This window comes from Chaetura pelagica, unplaced genomic scaffold (genome assembly GCF_000747805.2).
Source record: "Chaetura pelagica isolate M959 unplaced genomic scaffold, ChaPel_1.0 scaffold108, whole genome shotgun sequence".
In the NCBI taxonomy this organism is placed as follows: domain Eukaryota; kingdom Metazoa; phylum Chordata; class Aves; order Apodiformes; family Apodidae; genus Chaetura; species Chaetura pelagica.
In genome coordinates, this window is record NW_009970718.1 from 3,505,830 (window position 1) to 3,530,132 (window position 24,303).

The following is a 24,303-nucleotide window of genomic DNA, read 5'->3' on the forward strand; positions in this document are numbered from 1 at the left end:
CGGGGATCCGGGCCGGGAAGTTTGAGGGGAGCCGCCGAGGAGCTTCCGTGCGGGAGGGCTGGGGCAGCGCGCTCCGTGAGCCCCGGGGTGCCCGGCCCGCCCCGCCCGGGGGGCTCCGCGCTCCGCGGGCGTCCCGGCGTGTTGGAGGCACCGGCGAGACCCCGTGCCGAGGTAACGCCGTCCGGGCTGGGGCCGAACCTCAGCCTGGTCTTTGAGCAAAATGAAAATAATTGGGGGCCGAAGAAATCAGGACGTTCCTAGGAGTTGACTAAGGTGGAAGTGTGTGGAGACGCAGCCGCTGGCGCTGGGCGCTGCCCGGCACTGGGCGCTGCCCGGCACAGGTTCCCGTTTGCCCTGGCGTGAAGCAGGATTTTACAGAGCGGTGCTGCCCTGCGTTCCTGAACAAGCCCTTCTCCACCCCGGGTAGTGACATTGCTGTGCCTTGCGAGTCCTGTGCCTAAAAAGGGGGCTAAGAACAGGTTTATTCTTCCCTTTTGCAGGCTCCCAATGTGCAAGGCAGAAATGTCTTGTTGCCGGTTTGTCAAATTCTGCAGAATAAAGTATTCACTAATTTATTTATTTTTCTAGTTTGATGTGCTTGTCAGTGAGACCCTGATGTCAGCTGCTGATTCCAGTGGTCTTTATTGATCTTTCTCAAATTCATCCTCTATGATCTTTATAAATAATAACAATTTTACACGTAACCTTTACAAATCTTTCCCAATAATAATTCCAAAGGCTAAAAGGAGGAGGATTTTTTTTTTTTTTTCCACCCTCTTTTTTTTCTAAGATGACCATACGAGTCAATGGTAAATGTCCTTGCCAGGTCAGATTAGCCAGCTGACATACTAGGTAACATATGAAGAAAGGAAAGAAAGGAAAGAAAGGAAAGAAAGGAAAGAAAGGAAAGGAAGGAAGGAAAGGAAGGAAGGAAAGGAAGGAAAGGAAGGAAAGGAAGGAAAGGAAGGAAAGGAAGGAAAGGAAGGAAAGGAAGGGAAGGAAGGGAAGGAAGGGAAGGAAGGAAGGAAGGAAGGAAGGAAGGAAGGAAGGAAGGAAGTAAGGAAGGAAGGAAGAAAGAAAGAAAGAAAGAAAGAAAGAAAGAAAGAAAGAAAGAAAGAAAGAAAGAAAGAAAGAAAGAAAGAAAGAAAGAAAGAAAGAAAGAAAGAAAGAAAGAAAGAAAGAAAGAAAGAAAGGAAGAAAGGAAGAAAGGAAGAAAGAAAGAAAGAAAGAAAGAAGAAAGAAAGAAGAAAGAAAGAAAGAAAGAAAGAAGAAAGAAAGAAAGAAAGAAAGAAAGAAAGATAAAAACAGGAAAATTGAAACCATCTCCCAATCCAAATCCACTAGATGGGCATTAGAAGGCAGGTCTGGCAGGCCCCACTACCCATGTTATCCTTGGAAGACCTACAGGCTTCTTCTCCAGGTGGTGCAGCAAATACAGCCCCATGAGAGGTGCTTATACAGCCACTTCCTATTGCAACTTGTCTGAAAACAAACAAATAAAAAGTGTCCTGTTGCTTGTACCAGCTGTGTAACTGGTCACACAGTTTCCATGGTGTTATACCTTGCATAGGCAAAGGATATAGTGACATCCCACCTCATCCTCATCAACCAAGCACCTCTTCTGGACCAAAGCTTTACCTCCAGCCTATCAGTGGCTTGGAACTCTGCTTCCTAACTCATGAAATCTACTGGCTACCAGAGCAGTCTAGCAGATAATGTGTTTCCTTGGGGGAGATAATGGACAACAGCCACACATCAGTGATTGCTTTAATGCTATTCCAATCACATTGGTTACAGATAACTGAACCAGAAGCAATTAATTTGAGAAGAAATAGGTTCAAAATCTAGAGCAATAATGATGCATAATGAGCCCCACAGCCAGTTGAGTCAGGCACGCAAATGAGCAAACCAAAAGAGGCAAACATCTGTCTTGAATTCTTTGCATCTGCCAGCAGCCCCCAAAAATTCACATTAACTGGGGCTGCCAAAGGGGAGTAAGTGTGTAAATCAGGTGAAGTCCACCCTTTGATAATCCATTTCTCCCTCAGTAGATCTCCAGGGGGGTGGCCATTTATCTTCATGTCACATACATGAAAAATCACTCAAAACACCATTCAGCCTCTTTATCTATTCCCTCTTATCCATGTAGAGCCCAGGACAGGCATTATTATACACATTACACAGAGCTGGGTTTCTGCTATGTGACATGTCAATTAGTGACGTCTTTCAGCTAAACAAAAAGTGAACAGCAAAATGAGAACTTCTACAAATACTATGAATACAATATTTATTGTTAGATCTTCCCAATGGTTGGCTAACCTAATAGCTACTTCTACCCATGGAATCACTTTCTGATCACTGTACAAACACACAGTTTCACAGTCTCTGGGCATGTCCTTACTCCAATCTGGATATTATACACAAAACTAAAAGAAATTTTTTTTAATGCCTTCAGCTGGCTGTAATCCTCTTCCCTTTGATGGAAACCATGTCTTGTAGCCAAGAGATCTACACACACCTCGCATTGAAGGTTCATCATGACCTACTCCACACATGACAAAGGGTGACAGACCTAAGGAAGTGGTACAATGTATACAAACCACGTATTGGTGAAAGCACAATATTCCAGTGCTTTTTATGTTAATCAAGATCTCTGCCTAGAGCATCTCATTCCAAATATTAACCTTTAAGGCTCTCAGCAAGTGCCAAAGCTCTGCAGAGTCTAGATGTCTCAGAGTTTTATGGGGTTTTTTTGTTTGGGGTTTTTGGGGGATTTTGTGAGCTAAAATAGTTCTGATCTCTACAAACATCAGAAGTAGGATTGCTCAAGGAAATACCTGTAGGAGAAAAGGCTCATCTTTTGCTCTGAGTATGACTTACTATAGAATACTACCTGCTCATGGGCATTACCACATCTACAGTGAAGCAACCTTCTCTTTACAAAACCTCTAGTATGAAATGACATCCTGTGATTCCATAGCAACTTCCAAATGAAAAGGCTTTCTGAGGAGCTGACCTTGAACTCAGCCACCAAATCTCCTGGAAGGGGAAATGGCCCTGCTGGTGATGACCCTGCCTGAGGTGAGGAAGGTCAACTCTCCATTCATTAGTCACACTGGGGAGAGCACTGTGTGTAACACAACTTTGATGCTCTGTAATACAACTGACTTATAAACAGTCTTTTGGTCATCAGTCTTTCAATTTTAATGAGTTTTTTTATTAAATAGATATCACAATATTGACACACCTCCCTCTCATCAAAACTCCTACTAGATCCTAAGAAATAAGTTACTCTGAATAATGACTAATACTAACAACAATTTTCATGCCAAATGAGGAGTTAAGGGCTGTGTTACAAGCCCGAACTTCATGAATTATTTCATTGCAAAGGGAATCTCATATTAATTATGCTTCTGTTAATTATATTCTAATATACTGAATTGAGTAAAGCTCTTAAAGCATCCAGATGACAGTCCTGCATGGAGAAAACATTACCTCTCTAACTGCAGATTTTATGGGTCTATTTATTTTTAAAGAAAAACATTAATATTTTATTCACAGTAGTTTTACCCATGTATTCCTATGATGGAACCTGGAGAGTCCATGTGCATTTAAGAAATACATAAGGTATTGTCACTAACCTACTTAGAAAACACTGATGCAACTTCTTTTCTGAGAGTCCAGAAAACAGTCTTCCTTACATTGTAAAACACAAATAGTTCTTTACTCAACATTATAGTGCTTTAATGCAGCATTTATACAGAAAAATATTTGTAAAACATAATGTTCCATAATTAATACTTTTTGAAGTGGAACAAGGAGAATAGTCTGTTGTCACAGAGAAGCAGCTTTTTAATTTGAGTAATTTTTATACTGCTGGGGATGAGGGCTTTTATTAGTTACAGTCAGGGAAAATGTAAGCAAATTACTCTGCAGCAGTTTCTGTTAATACCCTTCAATGTGGATTTCTGTCTCCACCATTATATCATTATGATCCAGACATTCCTTCTACAAAAACAGTTGTGTGTAAAGACCACACAGTTGTTGTGTGATGTGTAAAATGCCATGTGGGAATAAGGTGAGACCACCAAACTCATTTTCACTTGTTTTCTAAATGATGGCTTCAACAGCAAGAGGCAAAGCTCAGATGCTGTTCCTGAATAAACCTTGGGTGTTTATTCAATAGCTTATTCTTGCCAGATGTCTGACCAGATCTGGGAACTTCTGTTGCACCCTCCCTCCAACACGTGCACAAGTCTATTTATTTCTGTAAAGCAGGACATTTACTTTTGCTGCTTAATCAGCCTCCTCACAGCTCCGCCCTAACATAGTCTTCTATTCCTGATTCCCTGCAGGTTTCTAGCAGCTTTCCTTTGCACAGGTGCTCTCTCTCTCTCCTCACTTTTCATGCACAAATGTGCATGCACACCCACTCCTTTGCTCATAGTCTCTGCAATTTGTCAGTCTAGCAGCCTCCCCTAGGTGAGCACTGATATCTGTATTAGCCTCCTGCACGCTACAGGTTTCCCATCTCAGAAATGCCTTTCTGACCAGGAAAGCCTTGAAGAACTTGGGATTTAAATACAGCACTTGGCTAAGACCCAGCAGAGCTTGTCAAAATGACTAAGCTATACACCCCACCATGACAGTAGCAGTGCAATTAAAATGCCTTGGCATCAAAGGCATTCCTCTCAAACACTCATCAGCTAAAGAGACATCACCCATTTTAGTTACAGTTATTAATGTTTCATGCAGTTTTTATATTGCCCCACTTGTAACTGCAAAAATTACCTACCATGAAAAAACAGAGCAGTAAAACAAAGGCTATAGCTATTTAAAGAATCAATTCATGTCTCTTAAAGTTTCATGTCTTCCTGGGTTTTTATACCATCTTGAGGATATTTCACATCTTGTGCCTGAGGTTGCAGCCTTGGCAAGTGGACTGGTGCAGTCAGCAGCAGAGAAGCAGCATCAGGAGTGGTAGAATGACAAGGCTGTTTTTACATCCACATTCTTCTGGGTGCAGAAAGACAAGTGGAGGCAATCACATTAACAAGAGGCAGAGATTAAGGTGTTTATCAGAAGTTTTCTCAAAGATCCTTGTTTGCTTTAAGGGCAAGGATGAAAGCCTAGAAGTGCAGGCTATGCTCTCTTTTTCCCACATTTGAACCTAGATTCTTCGAAGTTGCAGGGTACCCACATTAACTTTTCTTGCTAGAGTCTTGGCTTTTATACTAGCTTTATTTTCTTCCTCCAAGAAGGTGCACATCCCTTTGATGTGAGGTAGAAGTGATAGCTGCCCTGCTGGCAGCCTTTACAAATTATGATACCTAAAGATGTCTTTTTCACAGAAAATGTCAGGTACAAGTGCTGGCATTGTATTTGGCATGTGGAACCATATGAAGTAAGAAGAGGATAGTTGATGATCAAGATTTAATTATCTCATTTCTGTCACTCCAAGCTGCAATGACAATTAAGCAAGATTAGAGTTAAATTACCTTGACCTAAGTGTGCTCTGTGTTTTGATAATTTTGCCATCTGAAGTAATATCCCCTATTAAAAATGGATCAGCAAATCAATCACAAATATTTATGATAACAAAGCTGGCATGGAAAGACTTTAATCTGGTATGTTTTACTCTTGTAATAAAGATTTAAAAATCTATGCAGCTCACAGTTGAGGCTGGAGGATGAATCTCTGAAAGTGGTGCATGGAATTTTTTTCTTCTTTTACTGCCTAACATAGTATGGCAATTCCAACTGCAAGTGCCAAAGTGGAGAGAGAATTTCTGACAGAAGACTTTAGAAAACAAAGGGAAAACAAACTCCAGTAGCTGAGAAACTAATCAGAACAAATCCATAATTGACAGCAGAATTTTTTAATTACCATAAGGGGCTCAATGAATTATCCATGCTTTATTTTCATTAAAAGCAGATGCCATTTTAGAGAACATGCAGTTCTTACAGGTTTGACACAGATGTTAGGGGGTGGCATCCACAGCTTATTGTGGTGGTCAGAGTCGGTGGAGAGATTCCAGGAAACTTTGGATTAGGGACCAGATCCAGACTCCATCCCCAGACCCTGCTCATGCGGAAAGCATGGCAGACACTTGTATTGGGCTCTGCTTTCCTTCTCATGTGCACAAGCATATCAACAAGTTCCCCAAATCCAGCACAGACAATCTGAAAGAAATCCAGTCTGTTGGTGTGTCATGACTGGGACCGCAGTGGAACAGAATATTAATACCTGTCATACATCCATTTAGTTTTCAGTTGAGCAAAGCCACATTTTGGCTTTTGCATTGTAGAGAGAAGAAAAAAACAGTTTAAAATGTGCTTGTGACCTCAAAGGTACAAATTTAACAGTTCCTAATAAAGTCTAATTACTTCTGCAATACCTGGAGACAAAGTTTCACAGGCTCTCTTACACTGCCTGACAAATGATCATCTTTTCAAACTTGATCTGTACAGTTTTCATACCCAAAGACATATTTGTTGGGCAAACAGGAATAGCTTCAATGGTTCTATCAGATAATGAAGAAGGCCTTTAAGTAGCATAGCATTGTCTAGTAGCATTAACATATCATCAAACTCCAGTTCTTTAATCCTTTGATTTCTAGTGCCTTGAGTGAAAAATGTGGAAGAATGGCAACAACCTCAGTGATAAGACTGTCTACACTTCGGTGCAAACACCTAAGCCATACAAGCCTCTTTTGATGGGAGATCTGGAAGGACTTGTTAGCTTAGATGCTGTGGTGCTGGGACATGGTGGGTGGCTCCTGGACCCAAAGGGGCAAGTTTGAACAGTGTTGCACTCTGGCATGGCAATATCTAGGGATTTCTGAACCCTGCTTCAAGGCACAGACTAAACATGCTCAGCACTCGTCTCACCAAACCTTCCTGCAGCTGATGGGAGACCTCCTGCCTTGCATCACCAGGCAGAAGAAATGAATGCTGCACCTTGGACCATGCTTCACTGGGTTAACACTACAGATGTAATAAAATAAATCCCAATTACATAGAGCTAGAGCCAACAATCTGATCAGCAATTTCAGAGAGTACGTGTACATAATGTGTTTTAAAATTTGTGTGATTTTAGTGTTGCTTTTTAAGTCACAAAACTAAAATTCTGCATTAATTAATATAGCTAAATTGTTACTGATAATTATAATAAATAGATCAAATTATTTCCTTTTTTAACAAAAAAAAAAAGGTAAATATTTGTGGATATGTGTGGCCATGTTTTCTTTAAAATTAACATCTATAGACAATTCTAACACGTATTTTAGATCCTACTCCTTGTCCCTCTAGAAACAAAAATGCATGTAGAACTAGGAAGACCTTGTTCAAGTACCTTCTTCCTCTGATTGCAACTGATGCTTCATCCTGGCTTATCTCTGTTGCTAGTGAGCACCCAACTCTTGAGTTATTTCTAGCAGAAAATTATTTCACCATAAAATACTTGATTAGTCCTAATTTATGTGGTCTGTTTTTCAAAAGTCTGAGCACTAGACGTTCCTCATGAACATCAGTTGCAGTGTTACTGTGACTGTTTTACTGTAAAGCTAGAGGTCCTGTGTTTTAACATATCTGCTTGGCTAAGGGAGTCAGACTGCTGGTGGAACAGGTGGCAGTCAATAGCTTCAGTGCCTAACCACTGATGGAAGAAACAATTTTAGAAGCTGGGAAGTCCTTGCATTTTTGAATTCTAATAACATTGTAACATTGGAAAATAAATTAGGCATCTAAAATAACATAAGTTGTTTCTTCATGGATGGGGAGGAGGATGCAGGAGCCAGAAATGCTAAATCACAGGTTTGTAGAAATGTTCAGAGATACAGGAGGGGAGGGTTACCAATGCTGGAGAAACCAGTAACAAGTTGATTAGAAATTATGCAACTGTGAATAGGTATCTTTTATTAGAAGGGAATATAAAAAGACATTCAATGATGAGATTTTTAGAAGAGGATAAAGGTAGGAGTTGAAGTATGTCACCTAAACCATTGATGGGGGACACAGGCTGTGTAGGAGAAACTGACTGTTAGTGCACAAATTCTAGATCCTAGAAAAATAAATTCAGGCTTCTAAACACACCATATACCTTTGGATCCAAATAAATACACATGAAGAAACAATGTATAATGGAGTTAATTAGCTTAGTAGCAACAGGATTTGATTCAAAAAACATGATCTCAAGTACAGTGATTAAGACAATAATAATTCCTATACCCTTATTTACTTGAATATTTCCCTTGAAAGGCAAGGGAAGGCACAGGATAATAAAATGGTAAAATTAAAGGATTAATCTTGATCTCAAAAACATCTTTCAGAACTGTATACCCAGGTAAAGGAATGCAAATAAAACAGAAGATTTGGCAGGCAAGATCCAACTCAGATGAAGATCAAAAAGTACACAAACACAGTCAAACAAATGACAAGTGGTAAGTGATGCAAGCAAACCCCATATGGAAAGCTGACTATTAAGCATAGGCTTGTGAGATTGCTAAGTGTAAAGGGGAAAAGTAGGGAATGAGAAAAGATTGCAGTGGAGGCAAATGTGGGTGTGGATTAAGGGACAGGCTACAATGAGAGACACTGTGGGTGTTTATTGTAGACCACCTGATCAGGATGGGGAAGTCAATGAGGCCTTCTGCAGACAGCTGAGAGTCACCTCAAAATCACAGGCCGTGGTCCTCATCACCCTGATATGTGCAGGCACCTCACCTAACGGGGTGCTGAACCATCTCACATAAACTATTATAGTACCTAGAAAGGTTCGACCAGATGATACTTGAGGTCCCTTCCAACCTGGCATTCTATGATTCTATTATTTGGGAAGATTACAAGAATACTGTAAGAGTATGCAGGGATGAAACAAGAAAAAACAGTGCCTCGTTGGAATTAAACCTCACAAAGGATGTCAAGGTCAATAGGAAGGGTTTCTTCAAGCATATCAGAGGCAAAAGGAAAACTAGAGAAAATGTGGGCCCACTGTTGAATGAAGCAGGGATGCAGAGAAGGTGGAGTTACTGAGTGCCTGCTTTGCTTCAGTCTTTACTGCTTAGGCCAGCCCTCAGGAGTCTTTGAAGGTAACAGAGAAAGCCTGTACAAAGGAAGACTTTCCCTTGGTTGAGGAGGATCAAGTTAGAGACCATTTAAGTAATCTGGATATCCACAAGTCCATGGGTCCCAATGGGATACACCCATGAGTGCTGAGGGAGCTGGCAGAAGGCATTGCTGGACCACAATCCATCATCTTTGAAAGGTCCTGGAGAACAGGAGAGGTGCGTGAGAACTGGAGAAAAGCCAATGCCACTCCAGTCTTCAAAAAGGGCAAGAAGGAAAACCCAAGAAACTAAAGACCAGTCAGCTTCACCTCCATCCCTGGAAAGCTGATGGAGCCGCTAATTCTGGGTATCATCTCAAAGCATGTGGAGGGAAAGATGGTTATCAGAAGCAGTCAACATGAATTCACTAAGGGGAAGTTATGTCTTACTAATCTGATAGCCTTCTACAATGGCATGACTGGCTGAGTAGATGAGGGGAGAGCAGTAGATGTGGCCTACCTTGACTTCAGCAAGGCTTTCAACATTGTCTCCCATACTGTCCTCAGAGGCAAGGTTAGGAAATGTGGGCTAGATGAATAGACAGGGGGCTGAATTGAAAACTGGCTGAAAGATAGAGCTTAGAGGGTTTTGATTAGTGGCACAGTCTAGTTAGAGCTTCATATGAAGTGATGTTCCCCAGGGGTCAGTACTGAGTCCAGTCCCATTCAAGATATCCCTCAATGACCTGGACAAAGGGACAGACCATAACATTAGCAAGTTTGCTGATGACACCAAACTGGGGGGAGTGGCTGACACACCAGCTCAGGGGATAGATGGACAAGGTGCAGCAAAGGGCTACAAAGATTATTAGGGGACTAGAACATCTCTCTTATGAGGAAAGGCTGAGGGACTTGAGTTTTTTAGTCTGGAGAAGAGAAATCTGAGAGGGGATCTTATCAGTACTTAAAGGGTGGATGTCGGGAGGCTGGGGTCAGTCTTTTTTCAGTGGTGCCCACTAACAGCACAAGAGGTAACAGGCAAAAACTGGAACATAGGAAGTTCCATCTGAACATGAGGAGGAACTTCTTTACTTTGAGAGTGGCAAAACACTGGAACAGGCTGCCTAGAGTGGCTGTGGAGTCTCTGTCTCTGGAGACAGACATTCAAAACCCACCTGGACAGCACCCTGTGCAACCTGCTCTAGGTGAACTTGCCCTGGCAGGAGGGTTGGACTAGTTGATCTCCAGACATCTCTTCCAATGCCTAATGTTCTGTGATTCTAAGATTCTGTGAAATTATTTATTTGGGTGTCAGAAAAGAAGGGCTGGGGGTGAATCTTTACTCCGAAGTTACATGTGATGGTGTCATAAATAAAAGATATTTAAAATATCCATGGTGTAACAACTCCAGAAATATACATTCCAATTATTCATGGTACCAAATGGAATTCATCAGAGATTCTGAGGAAATTCTAACAATGAAGCACAATTCCAGCACACCATAATTTATCATTAAAGACATGTAATCCATCATTAAAACAGCCACTCAGCTGGGTAACTAGAAAATGGCCAACGCTGTACCAATCTTTAAAATAGCTCTTAAGGCTGACCCTCCAAAGAGAAACCTAGAGAAACTTGATTCATTAATGGGGAAAATATTTGGGAAAATCATTTAAATAGTTATGAAACACCTACAGGTCATATGTAGGACAGAGAAAGAGAAAAAACCAGGATGAAGTCAGCAGAGATTGACAGAGATAAATTGATATACTCATCAATGAGGATAAATTATGCTTTCCTAACCTGTTCCGATGTTACAGAGAGTTAGCAAAATATTGACTAAAAGACAATCATGGGATGTGTATTCACAGAGACATTTGATAAAATCATTTACATGAGGCTTTTAAGGAAACTCAGTAACCCTGGGAGGAGATAAGGTCTTTGTCACAGGTTAAAAGAGAGCAAAGGATTGGCATGAATGGCAGATATTGGGATGAAAAAGTGGTAACAGTGTGATGCCATAGGGACTATACCAGCCAATCACTGCTAGGATTAATTCCAACTTTTCTCAGAACACATCTGTTTATTAATGACCAAGAAGAGAGGGAATACAATGAGATGGCTAAACTGTTCACAACACAAAGCTGTTACATCAGATAAAACTAAGGTGTCTGCAAATAACTCTTGGGACTTGTTGCAAAGCTAGCAACAGGAAAGGAAATTATGTTTAGCATAAGCAGCTGCAGAGATATGGCCATGAAAGAAAAAAAAAAAAAAAGCTGCTCAAACTGCTTATACTCATTAATTTGTCTGAACAAATCATGGGAGAGCCTTGCTGATTTGTATTTGGGGGAGGAGAACCACTACATTTTGCTGTTTGTTTGCAACCAGAGGGATTATTTTAAAATAGCAGATAGTACAAAGTATCTTCTGTTCATCTATTTAAATTGTTTGGGTCTCACTTTATCTGAACCCTTCCTAATCTCTAGGGAGTGCTCAATACATATGGTGACATAACACCACTGAGAAGGGCAGGGTCTGCCTCTCTCTTCAGAGCTGAGAAATCTTGGCAAGCAGATGGCTCTGAACAGTGTGGCCAGCAAGTTTGTTGTAGCCTCATTCCTTCACCCAGTCTCAGAGCCAGAGGGCTCCTGCTGTGGGAGCTTTTATATCTCTTCATAAAAAAGACTGTCGACGTGCTAAAGATAGCCTCTGCTTACGTGGGGTAAGCCAGACTGTGCAGAGGAAAATGAACAGTCTGTCCTTATTCCAAGGTATTTTTCACAGATTACACTGCTGGTGGGAGGGGGTTTGCTGAAAGCTGCTGATGGTCAATGCACCGAAACATTTCCTCTCCTCCTTCTCACCCCAAACGTGTCTGAAAAACATGAAAGACAGAGGGAAGAGGCAGAAAATGCCAGAGGTGCATTGAAAACCTTATGCCAAGCTCAAGACTTTTTTTTTCCCTTGGCTAATGTAAATGTGGAGTAGCTCAGCAAAGTCCACCAAAGTGATGACTCAGCAATTGGGCTGCAAGAGAGCAGCACAGAACGGAGCAGCACCGGGGCACTGAGCTGTTGTTGCCAGTACTCAGCCCCACGGTGTGGATGCTGTGGGCTTCTCCATCAGCTCCTGCTCAGCCCTGAGGGGCAGTTCAGCCCTGAGCAGGTGAAGGTGGTACAAGTGACAGGCTGATTTCCCAGGGCTATGAGAAGAATCTACCTGCTTGCCCTAACATCTTACTGTAGCCAGCCTCTCATGAATGAAAGGAAGGTAAACATTTCCCCTTTCCCCATACTGAAGTTAGACATCAGTGGAAAGGGGAATTGTTCAGGTGACTGGAATATCCCTTAGTGGATGGGATTAACTCAACAAGGACAACATAAACTGAGACCAGCCAATCTTTTGAGTGTATGAAAGCTTGTGGGGAGGGAGGGGAAGGAAGGGAACAGGATACTGAAATGGTAAACATTGTTACCCTGTCTGACCTCTCCTACAATGTAACTTTAGAAGACAGGTAACCAGAACTGCATATGATCTTCTGAGCCCGATGTCTTTTACCTTGCTAATTCGATCCCATCTCCACTGTAAATTCTTGCCATGTACATTGTGAAGCATCACTAGCTGTTTTCATGGCCATATAGCACAAGAGGGGCTCATGGCCATCCTATGGTCAATCAGTTCGTTCATCCCTCCTTCTTTCGGTTCATGGATATTTTTCCTACCACAAAAATTCTGGTGATTAGTCTTCAAGGGCATGATTTTGCACTTTGGATTATTAAATTTCATGCTGTTTCGATTCTGCAGTTCCACAAGGTCATCTAATTTTTCTTGCATAATAATCAAGTCTTCCTCTGACCTGTACTAGCTGTACATACCAGCTTTGTGTCATCTGCAGATTTTTTAAGTGCACATGTAGTTCTTGCAGCAAGGTCATGAAGGAAAACACCAAACCAAACTGGGCCCAAGGCTGCCCTCACAAGGAATGCAACTATTGCTCTCTACAGGAGCCTCCTATGCTCTATAATGTCAGAATTAATCTCCTGTCATCTCTTACTCAAATATTAGCTCCTGTGAGGCACACCCTGTCTCAACACAAGTGAAGAAGTACCAGAAGAGGACAAGTACTCTGCCAGCATCTCCTGGTGAAAATAGGAGCTATTGAGCAGGTGAAGTTTCAGGATAGAGAGAAATAATATTTGGGACATCATCCACTCCTATCCAATCCTATTTTTGGTGTTAGGTTTTTTTTCACTACATATTTAATAGGTTTAACAACCATGTGGGCTCAATAGTAGTGGGACAATTGCTTTCAAAGACCCTGAGAGATGCTTAATGAAAGGAAAGTGTTCAGAAAAATCTCCTTGTACTGGAAGGACTCCATATAGATCCTGGTTGTCCTTGCAGCTTTTCCAAAACAAATGACTTCTGGGTCATGGAGGGAAGGGTTCTTAGGAAAAGCAGGGACAAAGGCTAAGCCATGCCAGGAGTGGGATAAAACTGGAGCCTGAGAATGGACATAGAGAGCAGAGAGAATAGGACTGGTGAGCAACGGCAAAAGATACGCTCATCCACCAAAAAAAATAGCAGGAGCAGCTCAAAGGGACCAGCTCCCACATCAACTGGCTTCTCAGCTGGACAAGGGGAGTCAACTGTGTTGCATTTCAGATACACGTGCAGGACTCCTACAGCTTAGGACTGGTGGAGTTCTTACTATATATGCCTTAGTTTCTATGGAGCAGGGAAGCATCAGCTCTCTGGGACCCTCACTTCCAACGACCAGGACATTCTCCATTTTACATACCAGCCTGGCAGCCCACAAACACTTCTCACCTCACTCAACACTTAGCGAGGGAGAAGATTATGTGGTCAGGATTATTGCCAGTAAATTATTTGAAGTGTTTGCCCTGCTCGTGACAGATTGCTCAGGTTTCCCCTCTCAATATGTTTAAACCCTACAATAAATCTCTGTTTGCTTAAGGCCATCTGCCTAGCTCATATTCTGGGAGCAGGGAAGTGTCACTCGTTGCTTGCCCAGACTGGAGCTGAGCTTCCTACATTTCCGAGTAGGCGATGAAGTCAGTCTTACTTCAAGGTTTTACTAAAGACAGCTTGAAACTGGATGAGACCTTTCGAGCTTCCAATCAGTGCTAGGTGGTAGGGCTGCATGGGAGCTATATTTGCTTTTCCACAGCTGTAAGCCCTGGCAGCAGAGTGAGTTAGCTGGCTGCCAGCACTGACACAGCTTGGCAGGGCCTGCTCCAGAGCTGGCTCCCACCTGGCCAGGCCAGAGCTGCAGCGAAGCTGCTTCACATCTGACTGCAACATGCTGTGTAAATGTGCTCTCCGCTTTGCTTCTGCCTCAGGACAAGATGGCTTCAGTCACCCTGCCATCCTCACTCACATCACAGCACTTATCCCCTTCCCAGATCCTGGGAGAGGAATTCAATTTGCTCTTTGGACATACCTGGATTAACCTTTCATTTCCACCTGTCAGCAGTTCCTCCACTTCTTGCCTTCATGTTCTGCTTTTATTTCAAAGGTTATAGTATCTCCTGATTTTTATTTTTATTTTCTTCATGAAGTGCAGCTCTGCTAGGATTTTGAAGAATTTTGGTTCATCTCTGCATTTTCTGACCTTTGAGACCTAGCTCTCCTAGTTGTCAGTTCCTTTTCCACTACAAACAGGTTCCTTCTCCCTCTTAAACAATCTGTTGGTCCTTATTTTTGCCAAGTGGGTCGTTTCCTTTCCTCCCATTTTCCCCTTGTGCCTGCAATACACAAGAAAACTCTTAAATAACACACACTTCTGACTTAAATTAACTGCAAGCCTACTTCACATTAAAATTATTGAACTCCTTACTCCACTGAGCTTTATTTCATATACACAATAAATTGCCATTCTGAATCCAAAACCAAAGTTACAGACCTGTTTCAAATGCTGTATAATCTCTGATCAAAGACGATTTTTGACAACTAGTTCCACTGTAACACTGTAAGGATCTGAGTTTAAAGCAGGATCATCTCTGGTTAATACCATGACCCTATAGCAGACTTTCTCATCCAAGAATAGAAGGACTTTACCATTACTTGTAGTACAACTTTTCAGTACAGATATATAAGTTAAAAACTCCTACCAACAGATAATTCTTCCATCATCTTACAGAGATATCCACCCGTATCCACAGCTGAGCCTGGGGAGATCCACAACAGATGGCTCTGACAGAAACTTATTTTCTACTCTGTGCCTTCTGTTCATCAGAAAGCTTCTGTTCATGCACCTCTTACTCCCACCATAAAGCCCTGCATGACTTACACCTTTTCTTGCCCTTTATGATTATGCGGTTTCCCCATAAAAAGTGTAAAAAGCAGACAAGTTTCAATGGCTATCTTGGCAGCATTCATGTTTTACTTTACCTCTTGGGATGTTTGCTGTTTTTCTGAAGGCCTCAGCTAGCAGCAAGCAATTGCAAGAGAATGTTGGGGAGGAGAGGAGAGGAGCGGAGCGGAGCGGAGAGAGGAGAGGAGAGGAGAGGAGAGGAGAGGAGAGGAGAGAGGAGGAGGGAAAAACATTTGTCACTTACGTTCAAAGATAAAAGCTTGAAACTATGACCCAGATGCACCTGAAAGAAAGAAAGAAAATGAAGAAATACCTGAAATTTATTTTTTTAAATCCCAATGTAAGCAGAGTCAAGAGTTTTGGAGTCTAAGCCATGGCTTTTGAGCAATGAACTTGGTGGTAATGCTGTGCTAAATGAAGGGAGGGAACTGGAGCCAGCTCAATGCCTGTGTGCACTGTGGAAAAGTAAAGGGCAGCCCACACACAGAATGGACCTGCAGACTACAATTCTTCTATTAAAATTGTGCATATCCATTTACATTGCCACCAGCAACCATAAGGTGAAGAAGATTTCATAACTTAAAAGTCTTTTCAAGCAGCCAGAAAAATTATACAGAACAGAATTACACAGACTTTAAAGTATTTGTTTTGCATATGTAGTGATGTAGAAAAAGGTTTACTCACCTACTGTTTTCTCCTTATCTAAGGAATGCTTACCATAGTGTTAAGATACTTCACATAACACGGACCATATTATCCAAGTAGTAAAAATGATGGAATAGTCCAGTCTACAAAGCAAATGCAGAGTAGAAAGAAAACCTTTCTTCCCTTGATCTCAAAACTCTTTGTGATACACTGTATTTGGAGCCAGTAAAGGCAATACAAATTTTGCAGTACTCATTTTTGTGTGTATGAAATAAATCTGAATAAAATCTGTTAGAAAAGACATAGGTGTTACAAGAGAAGCCTGTGAACTTCTGACAATAAAATTAATTACACAAATAGATATTTAAAAACTTGGCAACTATGAAAGAGCTCATCCAAACACATAGCACTAACAGTTCCCCTTTAATTTCTGACCTAATTTTGAAAAGGTACTTTCTCTCCTTTGTTCTTGTTTTTTATTGCTTTTCCTATCCCCAAATGTTAATAATACACTTGTGTGACTTTTCAGCTGGGTACAGAGACCATGTGGATGCTATCTCATCTTACTGTTCGTAAGGTTGTTGTAAATAAAACATAGAACATTAATAAGGAGCAGAGTAACATATAATGCAATTTTGAAGAATTCACACCACTGTTATTCATCTTCTGTGACCATTTAATAGAGGAGGTGTCTGAAAGGATAGAGGTGAATTGAAGCAATGTAGTTGGAAGAAAATGGAGATTACAACTATCTCGCCAATAATTTGAAACTGATTCTCAAGCTTCTTTAAAAAAAATGTAGAGCTCAAGGTCAGAAAATACATTACTTAGAATCATCCAATAGAATGCAGAAGAGCCCTATAGCAGATTTTGCTGTCTGCAGATATCCTACATCTGTCTTCATCAGTAGTGGAGTATCCAGTGTTACTGCAAGTGTTTTTGAGCACCAGGCTCAAGTACTTTACTGATTGCAAAGTACAAGTAGCTATGCAGTGGTAGCAAAACTGCAAATACCCTGTCCACCAAACATTGCGTCACATGAGACACTGCTGACAGATCCTGTAGGTCTGCCCCACTGTTCAGTAAGCCACATCTCTGAGTGCTGGCCAACAATACAGTGGGGAAATGTTTCCATGACACTCCTTCCTCTCCCCTCCACTCCTACTTCCTCCTAACTCCTCCTGGCTTGCATTCATGATAGTTCTGCAACAAATCAGTAGCACATTGAAGATGCTTTTAGATACTACCCTATGAGACATGATCACTCTGCTCTCTGGATCACATGCTGTGGGGGAGGTAGGTGGCAATGGAGATCTCTAGTCCTCTTGCAGAAGATAGCCAAGACAAAACTACTGTAATGCCTGAGCTCAGAAAAGTGGGGTTTAGGTCTCCAATTCAGAGTTATCCCATAATGCAATAACATTCAGAATATCATGTTTTAACAGCTTACTACACAACCTTGCTTTCTCCAGAATCATTATTGCATTCTGGTCTTAGGAGAGAAACTTCTTTTTTTTTTTATTGCTCAGCACGTTTCTGTCATGTGCTGATCTGTCATCTGTGGTTTTGACCAGCAGTAGTCTCTTTCTTACAGCTCTGTGGAAGCAGATGACAGATCCAAAAGTTCAGCAGTCCCAAAAATGTCTTGTCTCTTGTGGCAGAGGGATAGACTGGGAGTGTTGTTGCTTGGATGAAGCTAGTGGCAGCTTCCTTGGCAGAGGGTCTCCCCAACACTGAGACACCCTGACTCTGAATGTAGAAGTGTGGGCAGGCAGCAACAGATGCTTTTCTAGCCCTATTTCTGCATTTTTAACAAGATGCAGCACTACACACTGACCAGATGTATAAGGAAAAGGCAAAAGTTAGAGGTGCATTTTGCTCACTGTAAGTTTGTCTTTGCACATTCTGGGCCAGCTGCACTGTGTCTCCTATCTCCTCCTTCTGTGCTCTGTCACTACCTTGCTGCCCTGGTCTACTTGCTCCATTTTTGACTGCAAGAGAGAGGCAGCATCAATGCTGGGAAAATTAGCACAGCAGCTCCAGTACAGTGAGAAGGGGAGAGAGAGAGAGCATGGGGAGACTGACTATGCCCTGTGTCTCTTTCATCAAGAAGAAAGCAAACCACATATGGGTGGTTTAAAAAAAACAGAGAGCAACTGCTCTAGGCTTAAGCAAACCAACTAGATGGGATGCTAGAAATCTCTGCTATTGCTTCACCCAGAACACTCTTCTGCCCCATTTCTACCTTTCCTCATGTGCTGTTAAGTAGCTGCCTTTTCTATTTAGACTTAGTATCTTTAAAGGTGGAAAATGAAAGGTGGCCAGATGCAACGCTAGCCACATCACTTCTTCCAGTGCTGCTAGTCACAAAATCATGTCTAGACAGCAGCAGCCTGTTGGGCCACCTAAGTGCAGGAGGAACTCTAGATTAGTAGAGTACACACAGAGTTCAGCATCCAGAGAAATGGTAATTTCTAATAAAAAGACCCCAAAAGGTGAGGTCTTGTTTCCTGCACTCAAGTGAGATGAACATCAAAGGATGCAGCTGAGCTGTTTTGTGGGTCTCTGACACTAGCCAGTGTGCAACTGCTGCTGCTTCTTTGTCATCTTCTTCTTCTTCTTCAAAGAATCACAGAATCATGGAATGTTAGGAGTTGGAAGTGACCTCTGGAGATCATCGAGTTCAACTCCCCTGCCAGAGCAGGGCCACCACAGAATCTAGGGCAGATCTCATAGTATTGCATCCAGATGGGTTTTGAAAGTGTCCAGAGAAGGAGACTGCACAGCCTCTCTGGACAGCCTGTTCCAGGGCTCCATCCCTCTTACAGAATAAGTTTTTCCTCATATTGAAGTGGAACTTCCTGTGTTCTAGTTTGTACCCATTGCCCCTTGTCCTACCACAGAGCATGACTAGAAAGAGATTGACCCTTCCTTCTTTACATCCACCCTTCAGATATTTATATACATTAATAAGATCTCTTCTCAGTCTTCTCTTCTCCAGACTAAACAGCCCCGGATCTCTCAGCCTTTCCTCATAACAGGTGTTCCAGTCCCTTAATCATCCTTGCAGCCCTCTGTTGGACTCTCTCTAGTAAACCCCTGTCTCTCTTGATCTGGGGAGCCCAGAAGTCATCCTTGCCTTCTTCTTCTTTGTCTTCGTCTTATTTGTATTCGTATTCTTCGTATTTGCCTTATCCATATTCTTCTTATTATTATTAATATTCTTTGGGTTTGTATTCTTTGTATTCTTCGTATTCTTCATCTTTGTCTTCATCATCTTCGTCATCTTCATCTTCTTCTTCATGTGAAGGATCATATACCTTCACCTTCTGGGTAAGCTTTAAAATTTCAGTCTTCATCTCCCAGTACTTCATCAGACTAGCTCTGTCAATCATGTGTCTTTCCAAACATGGCCCACTCAGAGACCTCTAGAAAGGAGCCAAACCTAGAACTAAAAAAGTGAAAAACAAAACAAATTTAAAAAAAAAAAATCTCTAAAAAAACCTCTAAAAAATAATTTAAAAAAATAAAAAAGAGAGAGAGCCCCAAGAGGGACTGAGCAGAATAGCAGCAGACCATAATGCCAAGAAAAACAAAAATACCTCAAAATTTAAATGGATTTGGAGTATATGCCTAACCTAACTGTTTCTTACAGCTTTACTAAATAGCTCACACTGTAAGAAAAAAAAACCAAGTAATTCTCCCAGACACTGGTGGGTGTGAAGAGAAGAGCACTAGTGTCATTCTGTGTAACAGTTACAGTGAAGAAAGCTGTTACTGAAATAAATATGGGGTTATATCCTGCTGGTCTTATTTATTGTGGCAGTCTCATGAAAGCTGATGGTTCATGTGAATAAATGAGAAAGATTTAGCTTGAGGTGACAGGAGGTAAGCCCTCAAGCAATGGGAGAATGGAAGTGAGACTGCCCAATATTAGAAATCTAATGTTCTCCCTAGATTACTCTAAATAGGAAAGACTGAAGCTGCATGGTGCTCAGCCTGCTGTACAGCAATCCATCATTAAAAAATAAAAAAAAAAGGTGAAGACAAAAAATGAGAAAAAGTAAGATTCTTAAGCAGATAGGTTTACAAAAGGTACATTTCTCTAAAAAAAAAAAAAAAAGGCTGCAAGGATTGCATTTGCATATTTAATCATTGCTTTTTAAAGATCTTTCCATTTCTTTGAAATTTCAAAGCTTAAGGAATTTATTAGAAAAGTGACATTTTGTTTTCAATTTGAATATATTATAACTTTGATGATAATCTTTATACAAGATTTTTTAAATGTACTCTCATTTAAACTTAATAGATACACATTATGTGGAGCCAAATGTTTAATTTGCTACAAGGACTGGTACCATCTTTCTTTCTTGTAAAAAGTTTTTAGAAATATGCAGTCACAGCATGGTCACCTTTGTTAATCTTTTCATAAACAAACAGTTCTGTTTCATGTCAATTTTTAAAGGAAATTTTGTCTTACACTACAAACGTTTGGGGGAAGAGATGGAATTTCACTAAGACTTCAATTCACTGGCCCACACTGATACTTTTAAGATATGTGTGAAAATCTGTGCAGCGTCCTGTGATTTTCCTGTAATCAGGACACCACATTACAAGTATAATGTTTACAGATATTATTCTATAAATGGCAAGTGAACTAGTTTTAGATACCTTATGGTACCTTTACATGGAACAACTGAGCCACCTTGTAGTCTGTCAGTTTCATTTCAAGTGGGCATAGTGTAAATTATACTTTTCCCTTTTGCTATCTATTCCCTATAGTCATGGCAGGAACAGGCTTGCCCCAAACCGGCTGGTTTATAACAAAAATATGTCAACATGCAACACATACCCTGTGCAAAAATGTCAGGGTGCATTTTCCTGAAGTGCATGTCATGCATCGTTTTCATCAATCTTTTATTTTTAGGAGAGCAGGGAAGAAGCTCTTTTTCCTTTGCAGAAGAGAAAAAAAAAATAGCAACCAAACAAGACCATTTAGTTAACATTCCACATGACTTCTATTTTCTACAGGAAGGCAGAGCTCTGTTTCATCTCCTTGTACATATTCTACATGCTGTACACTTGTTTCTAAAAATATTTTCAAAAACCACATCACAGAACCAATTGAATGTCCAGAGTTTTGCATCTTAGATCTTCTATCTGACAGCTAAGTGTCTCTACAATTGCCCATTTTTTGTGCCAGCTTTCTACCTGCTTAGACTTCTGAGACATACAAATGCTGCAAGTGAGAAAAGAGAGTATGTGCCTTGGAAAATTACACAGAAGTGACTGAACACCTGGGGGGAATGTTAGTATTTTTGTGTAAGCTTATAATGTTTCATATCTGATTATAGTCACTGCATGCAATAGGGTGATGGGTAGCAGAGTGGCACATCTTGGAGCTTGAAACAAGTAGACTGGTACTTCATTTGCATGAGCATGGGGAGAACAAGTTTCATATAAAGACAAGTGGGTGACAGACATTATTTCTGAAAGGAGTATTTGTCCAGTTGCAACTGATGAATAGCACACTGTATTTTGGTATCAGCTCCAATTCAGATTGACTTTGATGAAAGTAAGGGAAGTGTGGATTTACTGGAAGGACAGAAGCTTGTTAGAGGGGCTGTAACCACCTTACTTCAATATCCTTATCAGTGATTTGGACAAGAGCATCAAGTATACTCTCAGTAAGTTTGCAGGCAACATCAAGTTGGGCAGGCATATTGACCTTCTTGAGTGCAGGAAGGCTCTACACAGGGATCTGAACAGGCTAGATAGTTGGGATGGGGCCAATTCTATGAGGTTCAACAAAGCCAACTGGTGGATCCTACATTTGGGTCACAACAACTCCAGACAATGCTACAGGCCTGGGGAAGAGTGGCTGGAAAGCTACCCAGAGGAAAAAGAATTGGGAACATTAGTTTACAGCCAGCTGAGTATGACCTGAGTATGAGCAGGGTGCCCAGGTGGCCAAGAAGGCCAACAGCATCCCGGCTTGTATGAGAAATAGTGTGGCCAGCAGGACTAGGGAAGTGACTGTCACTCTGTACTCAGCACTAGTGAGGCTCCACCTCGAGTAGAGTCCCTCACTACAAGGAGGACACTAAGGTGCTGGAGCACATCCAAACAATAACAACTAAGTTGGTAAAGGGTCTGGAGAAAAAGTCTTACGAGGAGCGGCTGAGGTAACTCGAGTTGCAAAATCTGGAGAAAATAAGGTTGAGGGAAGATATTACCACTCTCTACAACTACCTGAAAGAAGGCTGTAGTAAGGTAGGAATTTGTCTCAGTTCCCAAGTAACAAGTGATATAGAAGAGGAAACGGCCTCAAGTTGTCAAGGGAGGTTTATATTGGGAATCAGGAAATATGTCATCACTGAAAGGGTTGTCAAACACTGGAACGGCTGCCCAGAGAAGTGGCTGAGTCACCATCCCTGGAGGTATTTAACAGACATGTAGATGAGGTCCTTAGGAACATGGTTTAGTGGTGAACTTGGCAGTGCTTGGTTAAAGGTTGTACTTCATGATCTCAAAGATCTTTTCCAACCAAAATGATTTAATGATTCTACTTTATCATCAGCATCACCTACTACAGCACTTACGTCCCTCATCCCACGGCACAAGATATTGTGACATAACAAATCCTCCCTTCCTGCATGTGACTGGATTGTGGTTTTACCTTCCTATGCAGAAAAGCAGTAAATTTTTCTTCAGTTCTTCTCTTGTCATAGAAGAGTTGATAAAATTATTATTTTTTTTGCTAATATCACTAGTAACAATTTGAGTAGGTATTGTTTAAGATAAACTGTATTATTCTTCTTGCTGAAAATAATTAAAGATACCTGGGATTCAGAGAGTCTAGAGAATTAAGTTCTAATTGCTTTGATGATCAATGATCTCAGACTGTCTAGGAAGCATGACCCAGTAGAACTAAAGAAGTTAGAAATAAGATAGGGATGGAATTACTCTTGAGAAAGCTTCTGAGTTTTCTACAGAACAGCCCAGGAAAAAAAAAAGGTGGATAAATAGATTTATTTCCCCTCACTTGAGACTCTCTCAATCCAGTGGTTCCATCTGAGTTTACCACACCAAATTCCCTTCATCTGAAGGAGAGACCTTCTAGGTGTTGATTTGTCTGACCCATTTTATTTGTCAGCTTCAGGGTGAGATAATAACATCATAGAAGACCCCATCTATAAAGGAAATCTAGGTGACCAGCTCAGACCGGGAAGTGCACCCATTCATCACCAGGCACAGCAAGTTTTTCACAGCTTAAAGCGTGTTAGAAAATTGATCCAAGTTCCAAGCCCCTAAAGCTGGAGGGAAGATAAAGTCAATCTAGATTTCTCCCACTAAGAACTGATGAATCTCCAAAAAGCTCCACTTTCCTAAAGATGTCCTCTTAAAAATAAATAAGAAATCGTAGATGGTGAAGATTATGTCCATAGTGAGTCACAGATGAAATGGCAGGATATTTAGTTGAACCCAAGGCAACTAGCCTGGCTACAGAGAGCACTGGTAGAAGAAAGAGGTTCAGCAAAGAAGGTAAGAAAGTTGAATCTTGAGTAAACTTGCATATATTCACACTGCACTTTAGGATCAGGTCATTTGGAAACCTCCATTTCATCTAAACCAATCAGCTAAAGCCTCAGCCAGAGCCTGCATTGTCTCTTAGCCCCCAGGTGATGACTCACTGAGGAGCCTTTTGGGCCACAGACCAACAGGGAGGTTGTGCATCATACTGCTGTCAGGGAAGGTTTGGTAAAGCTTCTATTAAACTGACTAAAAAAACCCACTTCCCACAAACTGTCTGCCTTTCTGGGGGCTGAACAGCGTATGTTCGCCTTGGAAGGAGGTTGCTGCAACAAAGAGAGCAGCTTCTCCACCAGCCCTTCAGGCCTACACCCATGTGTCCCTGCCTTTTACCACCCTCTGTGGTCCCTTCCCCCACTCCAGCTATTTTTATTCCTCTGAAAATATCAGCTGTGAACTAACTAGGCCCATTTTCAGAAGATCTCCTTTCTCATAGAAATGGTAACAAATTCTGTACCAAAACACTTATAATTCATTCAGTGAAGGACTCTCAGCTGTGATGGTGAAAGGCCCCAAATGATAAATCACATTGTTAGCTGAATTCATGTCATAATAATTTCTAACGTGCTCTTTGAATTATTTGCCTTCTGGCGTATTTACTTTGACCGATTTGTACTCTTGCAGCTGCCTTTTCTTTCTATACTTGTGCTCATTTCAGTCTTTTTGGGTTTTATATACTT

General features: G+C 41.3%; 1 protein-coding gene across 1 annotated transcript in view; it reads right to left on the minus strand.

Moving 5' to 3' along the window:
* Positions 1-18,913, minus strand: part of NELL2 (NEL-like 2 (chicken)) — a 176,118-nt gene extending 157,205 nt beyond the window's left edge. The window contains exon 1 of the mRNA XM_010006301.1: positions 18,910-18,913. Coding sequence (XP_010004603.1) covers positions 18,910-18,913 — 4 coding nt within the window. The remainder of the gene's footprint in view (positions 1-18,909) is intronic.
* Positions 18,914-24,303: the final 5,390 nt, after the last annotated feature.